The following is a 15,375-nucleotide window of genomic DNA, read 5'->3' on the forward strand; positions in this document are numbered from 1 at the left end:
CCCGGTTGGTTTGGGCAATGTTTGGTTTGGAGTGTCTATGGGACTCTCATGGGGCGATATCAAGAAGTCAATTGATTATATGAGACTAGAGCCCCAGGGGAGGCCAGTGCTAACAATTCAGATGAGAAGACAGCATGATACTTTAAGCTGTGAGACTGAGTATCACCTATAGAATGTGGGACACCCTAAATTTAGAGACATTCAGAGCAGAAAGCACCAGTAAATTGGACTGAAAAGAGGTGGCCAACTGAGCCGTAAAGACAACCCAGAGTGGATTGTGTGTACATCTTATCATCTTATGATATGGAAAAAAATATGCTTGAATTAGGGGAAAGAGATCCAGTCGTTCCTATGTCACTGGAACATCAGGATAAAAACTGAGAAAGGTCCACTGGATTTGGCAGTCTGGAGGTCATGTGCATCCTTAGGAGAGTGCATTAGCTGGAGTGCTAAGGAGTAAAGTCAATATGGAATGGATTCAGCAGAATAGGTGAGGTGAGAAAAAAAAAAAAGCAAGCAATTAGAGACAACCATTTCTAAGGTTTAGCTAGGAAATCTCTTTACAGAAAACACTTCTCTTAAAGAAATAGGGTTGAAGTTTGGAAAGAAAGAGGGGCCAAGATTGGTTTCTTTTTAAAGGGAAGGAATAGGATAATGTTTATGTGGTAACAAGAAGTATCTAGTAGAAATAAAATCTTGAGAGTTTCTTTTTAGCAGAAAGTAGAAGGACAAATACCAGTTCTTGGGGAAACGAGAGACAGAGGGATGGAAAGCAAATGTGAAGAGGGAAGTCACTGGGAAAAAGAAGTCTTTATTCACAATAACAACGGCAGGTAAATTGAGGGTTAGGAAAGAAAAGGCTAAAAAATGCACATCTAATTGTTACCATTTTCTCATTAAAATATCAGCCAAGGCCATCAGCTGAGAGTGGAACAGTAGAGGAAGTTGGTCAGTTTGAGGAGAAAGCAGAAGGGCTGAATGTTATTTTAATGCATCAGAAATCATACGTGCTGGAGAAGCAGATGCTAACAAGGAAGTGCTGAGTTTCCATTTGAAATCTGTAATCATACATCCATTTCAGCCTCTCAATAACTGTGACATTGAACAAGTCACTTCCCCTCTCTGAGCCATGGTTTCCTATGGATTACACAAGAACGGTATTTGTCCCAAAGCAAGGATATAGAAATAATAAAATATACATTGGTTGACACACATTGGGATTGCATCAAATAGCAGCCCTCATAATCAGTACAGGTGTCATCTCTAGTCCATGGTTCTCTTCTCCACTTTATAACTAGGGTGGATCCAAAATTTTACAACATTGTCTTGTTGGTCTGTCCCCACCTGTCACTGCACATTCATCTTTTCCTCTTGTGTCAACATTTCCAAATGACTTAGAGAATATGGATACATCATACTGTCTGAATGTCTTCTAGGATATTTGGAGAGTGGGTGGAGAAAATCTGAGTCTGCTGAGGAACTAAGGAATGGGAGAGGGTTAACCATACAATTCTGTTGAAATCAGTCTGGTTGAGCTCCAACTCTGGTTCTACCCCTTTCTGACTGGGGGCTTTAAATAATTAATGTAACCAATATAAGTCAACTTCCTCATCTGTGCAATGATTATACTAATTCAAACTAAGATTAGTCAGTATGCACCATGTCTCAGGGTGTGTTCAGTGCTTACACATATTAACACATTTCATCTGTAGAGGCTGTGAGAAGCATTGTTAGGGTTAAAGGAGAAGCTCTTGGCATGTGAGTAATGTTCATAAGTAGTAGCCACTATTGCTATGAGCATTGTTCTTGTCCTGACCTTGAGCTCTGTAAGGCATGACCCAGGATTGAGCCCCATGACACAGCACACAGTCTGGTGAGGACCAAGAGTTCCCATTTGTCACAGACACTCAGTCTAGCCTAGATTTCCATGTCCAGCCTCACTTAATCCTCACCTGAAAGTTAGACGTCACCACAAAATTGTCCTTGTTCTGCAGAGGAGAAAACTGAGGCTCAAAGAGATGTCACTGACCAAGAACCCATATTGGCAAGGTACCAAAGAGTAGAGATCTAACTGACCCCAAAGCCCAGGGCTCTTTACTCTGTAACCGTGATGCGCAACTAGGGGGAATTTTGCCTCCCACGGTACCTTTGACAATGTCTATAGACACTTTCAGTTGTCACTCCTGAAGGGGGAGTTGCTACTAGCATCAGTGGATAGAGGCCAGGGGTGCTGCTAAATATTCTACTGTGTACAGAACAGTCCCCCACAACAAAGAATTATGCAGCCCCAATTGTCAGTAGTGTCAAGGTTGAGAAACCTGGCGCTACATTAAACAATGTCCCACGAAAGACCTCAGTGAATGTGACTGGTAATGACAGGAAGAAAAGAAGGAAGAGAGAAAGGGAAAGGAGGAAAAAACCATGATACTAGGGTATGACCATATGCTGGAAATCTTTGGGGAACTCCTTTCAAATGCAGCACTTTAGAGTTGCAAAGGTAGTGGCTCTAAAGTTGTTCATCCTGAATTTCAAATCTTGCTGCCTCCACTGACCCGCTGGACATGATGCTGAAAAATCTAAAAAAAACTCGTAGGGCATGAATTCCCTCTGGTAAAAAAAAAAGGGGGGTAATGATGGCTGCCCACAATGTTACTATGAGTATTAGATGAGAACAAGTGCTAGATAATTGCTGTTACTTTTAGAGAGGCTGGATAGCCCAGGGTGGGAACAGTCTAATTTTCATGGCCATAAAAATCACTGTAGCTTTTACACAGAGAGATTCTAGAGTGGGGTTCATGAATATGCACTTTAACAAATACCTTGGATGTTTCTGATAAAGCCCACAGACCACAGTATAAGCAAATTTGGTCAAGTGGCAAAGACACAAGGGACACAGAGACCTTTGGGTTGAGTTGGATGCAACAGCTTCCCATGTGACCTGGTGCAGAGACAGGGACTGTAATTTTGTGATTCTGTTTCTTAAAAGCAAGGAAATAGATCCCAGAAACACACCAGGATATCTTCCCATAGTGTTATTGCCCAGAATTTAGTCATGTGTCCACCAATAAGCAATCCCTTGCAAAGCAAAAGTAATTCTAGTTAGAACAAATTAGAAAATCAAGATATGCCCGCAAAGATGGAGGAGGGATACCTTCCCCAAAGAGTGAGTAACTGAACAAAATTGCGATTTGATTTGCAGAGAAGAAATGATGAACAGTTATTTGTGGGGGAGGGGAACCACCAGCAATATCTGTCAAAATTGTTGCATAGAGATAGGGCTTAGAATTCAGACTAAGCTAAATTAAAGATCTTTGTCTACTGTTTCCTACTTAAGTGACCAGCAGATTTCACAATTGCTCTCAACATTGAGTCATTCCTATGGAAACTACAAACAATGAATATTACAGAGCTATTATGTAGACCAAACTACAACCCATACATAGCAATTAACACAGTGAATAGTCTCTGATAAGAACCCTACAAATATTAGCTAAATATTCATGCTCATTCTGTTTATCCCACAGACCTTGAAGATATACAACGAATGCTAATTCACTGCATCCCAAGCACAGAACTTTATATCAAGTAGGGACAATGAAAAGCAGAAGGGAGAAAGTAAATATAGGGTCCCCTTTGTTGACTTCCTCTAGCGTAGAATCTATAGGATGTAATATATTTCTGCTCTTTTTTTTTTTTTTTTTTGGTGGGGGAAGGGGAACGGAGTCTCGCTCTGACGCCCAGGCTGAAGTGCAATGGCACGATCTTGGCTCACTGCAACCTCCGCCTCCTGGGTTCAAGCAATTCTCCTGCCTCAGCCTCCTAAGTAGTTGGAGTTACAGGCTCTCGCCACCACACCTGGCTAAGTTTTGTATTTTTAGTAGAGATGGAGTTTCACCATGTTGGCCAGGCTAGTCTCCAACTCCTGACCTCAAGTGATCCATCCTCCTCAACCTCCTAAAGTGCTGGGGTTACAGGCATGAGTCACCACGCCCGGCCTATAACACGTAATGTATGTCTACATATTACAGGTAATGGTTCCAAATCCTCTTCAGCTATGAACTCAACCCAAATCCTAAAACTTTAAATTAAATATCAACTAAAAAATAGGTAAAGGGTCCTCACAGTGGGAGGGACAGGAGCTGGGAGACTGGGAGAGCATGGGGCCGAAAGAAGTTGCAGAGCTTGCCAGCATGTTTGCATTGAGCGATAGAGGCCACAGATGTGAACCTTCTGACTCTGAGTCTTGTGCCTTCCTCACGATGCTGAAGCTGCCTATGCTCAATTTCCATTGTCCATACACTCTCAGTTCAGTATTTCCGCTGGTGGATAGAGCCCTTTAATCCTCTTGCTAATCAGCCTGATAGATGGAATGCATATTAATAATGATGGGGATATGGAGAACTATCCTTTCCCAAAGGAACTCTGAGAGAGTGCCAATTTTATGTTATAACTATTCACAAGGCTCACTAGGGCGGGTCTTGGTAGGAGGAGGAGCTATAGTGGAAGTTAATGAATAGTTGTACTGTAAGATGGTGCCACAGCTGAGAAATGGCCATTGCTGAAATGTTACAGGTGTGGGAAGATGGAAAGCGACTTCTCCATTCCTCTGAATGAATCTGAGGAGGTGCTCCCTGAGCCTGCTGGCTACACCGTTTTGTGGATCTTCTCATTGCTAGTCCACGGAGTCACCTTTGTCTTCGGAGTCCTGGGCAATGGGCTCGTGATCTGGGTGGCTGGATTCCGGATGACACGCACAGTCAGCACCATCTGTTACCTGAACCTGGCCCTGGCTGACTTCTCTTTCAGTGCCATCCTACCATTCCGAATGGTCTCAGTCGCCATGAGAGAAAAATGGCCTTTTGGCTCGTTCCTATGTAAGTTAGTTCATGTCATGATAGACATCAACCTGTTTGTCAGTGTCTACCTGATCACTGTCATTGCTCTGGACCGCTGTATTTGTGTCCTGCATCCAGCCTGGGCCCAGAACCATCGCACCTTGAGTCTGGCCAAGAGGGTGATCATGGGACTCTGGGTTCTTGCCATAGTCCTTACCTTACCAGATTTCATCTTCTGGACTACAGTAAGTACTGAGAATGGGGACACACACTGTATTTTCAGATTTCCATTCTGGGGTGACACTGTTGTAGAAAGGATGAACGTCTTCATTACCATGGCCAAGGTCTCTCTGATCCTCCACTTCATTATTGGCTTCAGCATACCCATGTCCATCATCACAGTCTGCTATGGGATCATCGTTGCCAAAATTCACAAAAAGCGCATGACTAAATCCAGCCGTCCCTTACACGTCTTCACTGCTGTGGTGGCTTCTTTCTTCATCTGTTGGTTCCCTTATGAACTAACTGGCATTCTAATGGCAGTCTGGCTCAAAGAGATTTTGTTCAATGGCAAATACAAAATCATTATTGTCCTGCTTTACCCAACAAGCTCCTTGGCCTTTTTTAACAGCTGCCTCAACCCAGTTCTCTACGCCTTCATGGGTCATAACTTCCAAGAAAGACTGATTCGCTCCTTGCCCACTAGTTTGGAGAGGGCCCTGACTGAGGTCCCTGACTCAACCCAGACCAGCAACACAGACACCAATTCCGCTTCACCTCCTGAGGAGAGGGAGTTACAAGCAATGTGAGGTCGGGGATATTTTGGGGCTCTGTCTCTTTCTACCCTGCATTAAGCGGAAAAAAAATTCTGACAGTGTTTTTCTTCTACATTCATACTACCACCACCACCACAATTATCAACATAAAAGAAGTCTGTACCAAATGTGTAGGAGGTTTTCCCCACAACCAAGCAGTAGACACCATCTGGGTGTCGTACAATTAAATTCCAACACTATCTACCTGGAGTTAGTGTCAGATCCCACAGGTTTAAGGCTCATTCCCCAAGTCTGCTCCTCCAGTTGAGACACAAGTCACAAATCCAGCCTTCTGAAACTCTGGACCAACCAGCTTCAATCAGGGTTCCCATTACCCCCTCTTTGGGGGTAGAGTGGCTCATGGAACTCAGAGAGATAATTTAATTGCTAGAGTGGCTCATAGAACTCAGCGAACATTTATTTTGGCTTGCTGGTTTATTATAAAAGATACTACAAAGGATACAGATGAAGAGGCGCATAGGGCAAGGTATGCAGGAAGAAATGAGCAGGTTCCATGCCCTTCCTAAGTGCATCACCCTCCGGGAACCTCTGCGTGTTCACCTCTCATGAAGCTCTCCAAATCCAGTCCTCTTGGGTTTTTATGGAAGCTTCATGATGTCAGCATTCTTTCCTCCAGAGTACAGGATGGGACCCTCCCTGGGGAGGGTCTTAAGACCCACAATTAGAAAGGTGAGGGAAGATTAGAGTCCTGCTTTGGGGTAGATGAAAGGAAAGGAGAGAGATTCTGTTTCCTGAGGCTTAACCCACCCAACATTATAACAAAGGCGTGTAGCAAGGGATACGGGAGTTATGAAGCAGAAACCATGGGCTAAAACCAACATACATCTTAATACCAGATACCCTAATCTCAGTCCTAACTTCATTTAACCTTGGTCACATTGAGTCATTACAGGATGAGTGGCTCAAGTATTTCCTCAGGGAAAATACTTCAGTGCCCTCCCTGATTTGAGGGTAAGAAGTAGATAATGAGGCCACTGTGGGTGTTATTTTTCATGTCTGGACCTCAGCCTGTATCCTGAGACTAAGTGGAAGTGGGAAAAGAGTACAAGAGAAGAGACAAAGTGGGGGGATTTGTAAGGCTTAGATGATATAGTGTTTTTTTAGAAAAAATCTTTATCTACCATTAAGTAAAATGTTTGCCATAAGCTTCCTCGGGCTTTCTCTTTTTAAAGTCAGACTGTAGAAGGTTTCTTCTATTCTTATTTGTTAAGAGTTTTCTTTTATTGTTTAAATTGTGAATGAATATTGAACTTTATTAAATGCGGTTTCTGTAAATATTAACAAGATCATATTACTTTTATTCTTTTATTTATATCATTATAAATTAGATTACGTTTTCAATGTTACACTACCCTTGCATTTCTGAAATAAACCACGCTTGCCCATGATTTTTGAACATTTATAATCTGTGTCACAGATTTGTTTAGAATTTCTGTATTTATGTTTATGTAGAGATGGCTCTGTTATTTCACTTTTCTCTACTGTCCTTGTTAACTTTTACATAAAATGTATATTTTCCTGAAAGGAGTTTGGAAGCAATTTTCTAATTCTATCCTCAGGTATTATATCTTTTTTAAACATTTAGAAAAATTTGCTAGTGAAGTCAACTGGATCTTGGGTTTGTTTTTTGGGAAGGCTTTTAAATATAGGTTCAATTTCTTTAATAATTATTAGACCTGGCCATTTTCTTTTTCACATTGCTCACTTTTGGTAGACTGTGATTTTCAAATTCAAGAAATTTGGCCATTTCATCCCAACTACCAAACTTATGTAATCACCCAGTGGGTTCTTCCTGCCTGCTGCACAGACAAAACCAGTTTACTGAGACTGTGGTATTGCAGTAAAGAAAGAGTTTAATTAACATGATGCTGGCCACATGGATGAACTGGAGTTATCATTCAAATCAGTTTCCCTGAAGGCTGAGAGGTTATGGTTTTTCAAAGATAGTTTGGTGGGCAGGGGACTAGGGAATGGGTGCTGCTGACTGGTTGGGAAGGCAACCATAGGAGAGTTGAAAGTGGTCCTCATGCACTGAGTCTGCCTTGGAGTGAGGGGGTCACAGGACCACTTGAGTCATGAGTCATGAGCTCCCTGTGGGGTCAGTCAGTTGCTACAATGAAAGTCTGAAAAACATCTCAAAAGACTAATCCTAGGGTCTACAATAGAGGTGTCACCTATAGAAGTGATTGGGGAAGTTACAAATCTTGGCCTTTACTGCCCAGGTGTCACCGGCCACATGACACCTGGCAGTAAAGGATTATAGAAACTATAATCCTGCATTTTAGCAGAATTCAGACTCCTCACACAATCCTAATCTTAGGCCTTTCATTGCCTTTCAGTCCCAGAACAAGGAGGGTGTGAGTTAGGGAAGGCCTACTATCATCCTTGCTTCCATGTTAAACCATAAACTAAATTCTTCCCCTGGTTATCTTAGCCTATATACAGGAGTGGGCAAAGACAGACAACCTTTGAGGCTAGAGGCAGGAAGGAGTCAGCCACGTTAGACATCTCTCACTGTCAAAATTTTTGCAAATGTGATTTCACAATATTGGCATGAAACAGTATAATAACTGTATGGTAGTTGATACGTTTCTTTCAAGTAATGAGAATGTAAGCTATCTGAGGGCAGGAATTTTGGTCTATATTGTTTGCTGATGAATCCCAATCCCCTGCATATAAGATAGTGTCTGATATGTGATAGACACTCAATAAATGTTTACCTCATTAATAAACAATAATATCACTTAATGTCCAGTCAAAATTATCTCCAGTCCTCATAATATGAATCAGGTCAGGTCTAGGAAATCCCATCCTCATGTCCACAATATTTGTAAATTCCCAGCTGGCTTACATTTTCATGAACATTGCTGATTTTGAGCTTCTGCTTAAGTAAACTACTCTGGCTAATTATTGCCTAATGACTTCATATTTAAATAAATAACTCATAACTCAGCCTTTTACCTTGCTTTCTGCACATAAACACTCAGAAGTTGTTAATTCTGTATTGTGTAACATACTTCCCTGATGCACTGGCCAAAGACACCACTCAACATGAATATCAGGCAGTCCTGTTATCAACGTTCTCACTCACTCCACTGCTTTACTCCGTTTTCTTCTCCTTTTCCCTTCTGTCTCTCCTAAAGTTATTTGCATTTCCAAGGTAGAGCAGTTTGCGCATTTCATGTGCACGTTTGACTCCTATAAACGCTTTAGAGTTCTCAGGAGGTGTATATTCTTAAATGCCCAACCAAGGTGTAGCCATAGAAAAGAAGGAACAAGGCTGGGCATGATGGCTGACTCCTATAATCCCAGCACTTTGGGAGGCCAAGGTGGGTGGATTATTTGAGGTCAAGAGTTCTAGACCAGTCTGGCCAACATGTGGAAATCCTGTCTCTACAAAAAATACAAAAATTATCTGGGCATGGTGGTGCGCACCTGTAATCCCAGCTACTTGGGAGGCTGAGGAAGGAGAATTGTTTGAACCTGGGAGGCAGAGGTTGCAATGAGCTGAGAATGTGCCACTGCACTCTAGCCTGGGAGAGAGAGAAAGATTCCATCAGAAAGAAAGAAAGGAAGAAAGAAAGGAAAGGAAAGGAAGAAAGGAAAGGAAAGGAAAGGAAGAAAGAGAAAGAAAGAAAGAAAGAAAGAGAGAGAGAGAGAGAGAAAGAAAGAAAGAGAGAGAGAGAGAGAGAGAGAAAGAAAGAAAGAAAGAAAGAAAGAAAGAAAGAAAGAAAGAAAGAAAGAAAGAAAGAAAGAAAGAAAGGAAGAAAGAAAGAAAGAAAGAAAATAAAAGGAGGACAAAATTTAGATAGGAATGCCAGGGCTTAGAGATGGGCTAATTAAGAGACTTCCTCCACTGCCAGGACAGGGGATTCTTACTATTCTTTCCCACTGGCCTTGGTTAATTGCAGTAGAACAAAGCCACTACATTCTCTCCATTTTTCTTTTCCTCTTCAGGAGTTTTCATTGTGGATTCTCAATTCCCATTTCATGATGATATATTGTGGGTTCAGGAAACTGAGATTTTTTTTTTTTTAAATTATGGGACAATTACCACACAGAAATACTTCCCAATGTGTGTTCATGTGGATGGCTCACTAACTTCCTGTGTCAGGCCTGGTCAGTCTGGGATGGCACTACTGCTTGCTGGTTTCAGATTTTGCTGCTTTGTGCAACTTAGTACTGCTGTTGTCAGGTGTTGCCTTGGGGATGCTCCAGAAACTCTGGTGAATATAGACGGCTCTCTGAGCCTTCAGGCTCCCCTGCAGCTCCTGGAAGGCAGGTTTCATTGTAATGAGGATGTTTCACTATGAACAGCAGTCACTCTTTCTCCAATCCGGCCCCTGCTGACGGGCCACTACTTCAGGGCATGTTGTCCCTTGAGCTGTATATGCTGTTCTTGTTACATGGGGTCTTGGTAGTGGTCTGGCCTGTACTGGGTATAAGTTGCAAAGTCCTGGTCTCCAGTCAGAGTGAGCTGGCCAGTATGGTGAAACTCTACGTTCATCTCTGCCGGATCCGACCTGCAGAAGCTGGCTGAACGATGGATGAACAAATGCATTCTGATGCTGATATCCAGTGAAAAAGCAGGCTAGGGGACCGGGAAGCTCACAGACACTGAGGAGGGAGCTGTAAAGAGTCAGCAGTCACGGCCCTGACAAGCTGGCACTGCGGGCATTTATTCAGTACAGATTTAATGACAAAGGCCTCAAGTCAACACATCTTGTGGGTAATTAACATTGTCACCCTGCCCCCCAAAAGAGAGCAGTCCTGTGCATAGATGACTAAAGACCAGGTTCCAAGGCCTAAGTAAACAAACTTATCTAGATCAATTCCTTTACACTTCCTTGTTATCCATTCTGCGAAAATTCAGCTGACTTCAGCCAAATCCTCTTCTGAAGCTATGCAAACCCCAGGCCTTCCGAGAAGGCTTGTGTCCTTTTCCTATAATTTATCTTACAATTTTTCCCACCATCCTGACCGATCTCCTACACATCTCACTGATGAGAGAGCCATAGGATACCAGGCTCCTGGGTAGCAGCAATTCCCTCACAGTGAAACCAGAAAAGATGATAAAATGCTGGGCTTCAGTGTGTTCATAAAGGAGAGCCAGGATGAAAGGATCAAGTCACCTAAGCCTAACCTGTGATATGGCAACTGCACCTGAGTCCCCTTGGCAATTTGCAAAAGCAAGTGCTGCTGAGGCTAGTGCCTCCTTGGTTGCTACATTCCTTGCTGTTATCACTCCTTGTCCCCACCAGCCACTCAGAGGTCAAGTGGGACACCTTCAAAAGGGAAACAGCTGCCTACAAGGCCAGTGCAAATGGAGCTCACCCCCAGATTTTTTTAGTAACAATCGGTAAAGTCAAAACAACAGGGTGCCAAACCCAAGGTCATCTAGATTTTCTCCTGTTATCTTCTAGTTTTATAATTTTGTCTTTTACATTCAGGTCTCTGATTCATTTTCAGTCCTATTTATCTGGTGGAAACCTGACTGACACAGCATATGTTTCTAGTGTTTAAAAACAAACAAACAAAAAAACACAGAGGAAAGATGAAGCATTAACTAATAGAAATTAGTAGAAATTGAGTGGTAGAAATGGAAATAGTCTTTCTCTCTCGGTCTTCTTTATCACGAAATTTTCTTTTTGTGTTTTTGCCATCAGCATATACATCTGTTCTCTCATTTACTAACTGAAAATGTAAAAACCTCTTGTACCACACACATCCTCCTGAACTTTACAACCAATTTCTCTGCTCTCCTTGACAGCAAACTCAAGGGTCACTTCCAGTTCCTTTCTCTACTTCCTAATTTCACATTTTCTCCAGAACTCATTCTAAATGGGTTCATGTCCTGATTACTACAGTGGGACTACTCTTATCAAGGACAACAGTGACATCCATTGCCATGTTATTGCACTGCAGGTTCAGACATTTGGTGCCTGACTATGAATTCAACGGGGTAAATCTAAGTCATATATGCTTATCTGATAATGATGGGAATCTTAGGCCCCTAAGCATATATGACTCCCTTTTATTTTAAAATATATAATTCTCTTGGCAACATCCCACTTGTTTGGTTTTCTTCCTACCTCCGTGACTTATCTTTCTCAATCTCCTTGACTGGCTCTTTTCTGACTTTTAAATGTTGGTGTACCCGAGGGCTCAATTCTAGACCCCCTCATCTACTTGCTTCAATGCAGTCATCCTAGGTAATGTGTTCCCATAACTTGAAATCCCATCTGTACATAAATGACTCCCCCTAAACATCCATCATAATCCACAACTTCTCTTCAGGATTCCAGAGTGGTATCTACCTCCTTCCTCTGCATTACCACTTGAAAACCTATGGGGCATCATCAAAGTAAAACTATCAATTTGATTCCCCCTAAAACAGTTGCTTGCCAAATCTTCTACATTTCTTCCAAATTTAGGAAAAGTCATCACACTCTACCAAATGTCTTAAGTTCCAAATACAAGTAATTATTGGTTCTTTTTATTTTGTTTATTTTTTATGAGAGAGAGTCTCGCTCTGTTGTCCAGGCTGGAGTGCAGTGGCATGATCTTGGCTCACTGCAACCTACACCTCCCAGGTTCAAGCAATTATCCTGCCTCAGTCTCCCAAATAGCTGGGGTTACAGGTGCATGCCACCCCACCTGGCTAATATTTGTATTTTTAGTAGAGATGGGGTTTCACCATATTGGCCAGGCTGGTCTCAAACTCCTGATCTCAAGTGATCTGCCTGCCTTGGCCTCCCAAAGTGCAGGGATTACGGGCATGAGCCACCGCGCCCGGCCTATTGATTCTTTTAATCTAATCCATCACCATATCCCATTGACTCTATGTCAAAAACATGGACGAAATCTGTGTGTTTCTTTCCTGTCCACCACCACCTGACTTCAAACCACCACCATTCGGACCACTACAATAGTTTCCTAATCTTTCTGAATTCACTCTTGCTCTATAGCAGTCAGTTATTCACCCAGCAGCCAAAGTTTTTTCTTCTAATATAAATATGAGCATGCCCATCTCTTGATTAACACCCTCCAACAGCTTCCCATCGTGCTAATAATAAAAACATCTGAATCTGCTATCTGACTCCCAAAGCCTCATATTATCTGGCTTTTGCCTGTCCTTCTGATGTTCTTCCTCAACAGTTTTTCTTTCATCGATTATGTTGTTAGTAATTACACTAGTAATATCTTTATTTCTCAAACATACCAAATTCATTCTTGTCTCAGAATCTTTGTACTAACTGCTCTCCTGCTTGGAATATTCTTCCTCTTGAACTTTCATGTGACCAGTTCATGTAATTCCAATCTCAGTTTAAACATAACCTCCTCAGAATATTTTTTTTTCTGAGTCCCTGAGATAACGTAGCCTCTCAGACGCTCTCCAGTCTAGTTCAGCAAATATTTTAGTTCTTTTCATAGCACTCGTTGTAGCTTTCTGTCAATCACAAAATCACCTCCCTTCTCTCATTCTTCGCTGGTCTGAGAGCCTTCGATGCCTCTCTTTTTCTTCATCTATTGCAACAGCCTCCACATTCATCTGTCATTTTTCAGTGAGAAAGAGATTGGGTATCCAGAAAATGAGGTCTGAGCCATATACAGCAGAGTTTGTTAAGCCTGAGTTAGATGCCTCGTAGCCAATAAATGATGCAGAGCAATGTGATGATCTGCTCTATTTCTTTTTAAATTTTTATTGAGTATAAAGCTTAACCATAACTTTCCTTTTTATTTTTATTTTTTATTTTTTTGAGACAAAGTCTTACTCTGTTTCCCAGGCTGGAGTGCAGTGGTGCAATCTCAGCTCACTGCAGCCTCTGCCCCCTCCGGCTCAAGTGATCCTCCTGCCTCAGCCTCCCAAGTAGCTGGGACTGGAGGTGCAAACCACCATGCCTGAGTAATCAACCATAACTTTCAAAGTAAAATTTTTTCATTTTTATGAAGTCCAACTTATTCCTTTTTCACAGATTGTGCTTTTGGTGTCATGTCAAAGAATTCTTTGCTTAGCTCTTGGTCCTGGACATTTTTTAATGTTTTCTCCTAAAAATGTAGTAGTTCTGCATTTAACATTTAAATCTATAATCCATCTTTAATTATCTTTTGCAAACAATGTGAGGCTTAGGTTGAGTTTCTTTTTTGTTAATATTTGTTTGTTTGTTTGTTTTTTCAGCCCAGAGGTCTTTTATTTTTATTTTTTTTTAACACCTATTATGCCATGAATTCATAGGGAATAGGTTCCAGCAGCTCAGGCTCCTTCCCATTGGTTCTCACAAAGTGTGCTTCTCTGGGTGGAGCAGGCTGGCGCTTCAGTTGAACCCAGGTACCTTTCTCTGGCTTCTTTCTTTTTCTGATCATTTTCCTTCACGCGTTTCAGGAAGCTATCTCGGCTCTTAGAGTGCTTAATGTGCTCAATACGTACATTAATTCTCTTGGCAAGAATCTTGCCCTTAACTTGTTTGTTTACAACAATGCCAACAGCATGCTGGGTAACGTTGTAGACTCTCCTAGTTTTGCCATGGTAACACTTGTGGGGCATTCCTTTTTGAACGGTACCCATTCCCTTGATGTCTACGATATCACCTTTCTTATAGATTCGCATATATGTGGCCAAAGGAACAACTCCATGTTTTCTAAAAGGCCTAGAGAACATATATCGGTTGCCTCTCCTCTTTCCCTTTGTGTTCGTCATTTTGGCAAATTACTGGAAGATGGCGGTTCCCTTTGTTAATATTTTTTAATCTCCAATTACGCCAGTACCATTTGTTGGAAACAATATTCTTTTTTCATTGAATTTTTTACATATGTCAAAAGTCAATAATGTGTGTGGATCTATTTCTGGACTCTATTGTGTTCCACTGGTCTATCTGTCTACCGTTTAGCCAATATCACACTGTCTTGATAATTGTAGCTTAAGAGCAAGTCTTGACATTAAGTAGCATGAGTACTTCAATGTTGTTCCTTTTCAAAAGTAGTTTGGCTATTTTAGTTCCTTTGCCTTTCCATATAAATTTTTAGAATTTGGTTGTTAATGTTTTTTTAACTTGAATCACATTGAATCTATGGATTTGCTTGAGGAAGAATTGATGTCTTAATCATATTCTGTCTGCAATACTCTCTTATTTAGTACTAATCTTTGAAATCTATCTGTCTTGTTCTTCCCAACTCTCAACTTTATCTTCTTATTTCAAACTCATTTCAAAGAGTCTACTGGGCTCTACCTGTGTTTCCCCTCCTACACTGTGGCCTGGAAACTCTTTTAAGTCAGTAAGCAGGGCAATCATGGGGATCATCTTATTTGTTTCCCCTTTTTTTGGAGATTACAATGCTACACTACTTGTTGTCCAGTGTCAGAAAACCACTCTTTCGCATTTTCCCTAGATTTTTAGTTGTTTAAGGTAGGAGCATAAATCTGGTCTCTCTTACATGTCATCACTGCTGGAAGTAGTTATGTTGATTGTGTTTTAAAAAGTCATTTTTTGCTTCTGTTCATGGAGAGAGAGATCTGTTCGCAAAAGCCAGTTCAGGCATCCAGACAAGAGATGGCATGAGCCTGTAGGTGATTCTTGGGGTGCATAAAATCAGCAGCACTTGGATTTTGCTTACCAAATGAGAGAAAAATCAATAATAAATTTTAGACTTGGCACTTAATCTATTGAGAGGACAATGCCTCTGATTCCTAAAAGAAAGAAAACTGA

At 41.5% G+C, this 15,375-nt stretch overlaps 1 protein-coding gene and 1 pseudogene across 3 annotated transcripts in view; one reads left to right on the forward strand and one right to left on the reverse strand.

The window, feature by feature from the left end:
• The window catches only part of FPR3 (formyl peptide receptor 3), a 33,268-nt gene extending 27,358 nt beyond the window's left edge, over window positions 1-5,910 (forward strand). Inside the window, exon 2 of one of the 2 annotated variants that reach the window (XM_025369052.1) lies at window positions 4,573-5,910. In XM_025369052.1, coding sequence (XP_025224837.1) covers window positions 4,583-5,644 — 1,062 coding nt within the window. In that variant the 5' untranslated portion in view covers window positions 4,573-4,582 and the 3' untranslated portion in view covers window positions 5,645-5,910. The remainder of the gene's footprint in view (window positions 1-4,572) is intronic. The other variant, XM_025369053.1, reaches the window with a different exon arrangement.
• Window positions 5,911-13,888: 7,978 nt separating this feature from the next.
• LOC112613149 lies at window positions 13,889-14,399 on the reverse strand (annotated as a pseudogene). Its single transcript, XR_003116920.1, has one exon. The product of XR_003116920.1 is annotated as a 60S ribosomal protein L21 pseudogene (transcript).
• Between the last annotated feature and the right edge of the window lie 976 nt (window positions 14,400-15,375).

This window comes from Theropithecus gelada, chromosome 19 (assembly GCF_003255815.1).
Source record: "Theropithecus gelada isolate Dixy chromosome 19, Tgel_1.0, whole genome shotgun sequence".
Taxonomy (NCBI): Eukaryota; Metazoa; Chordata; class Mammalia; order Primates; family Cercopithecidae; genus Theropithecus; species Theropithecus gelada.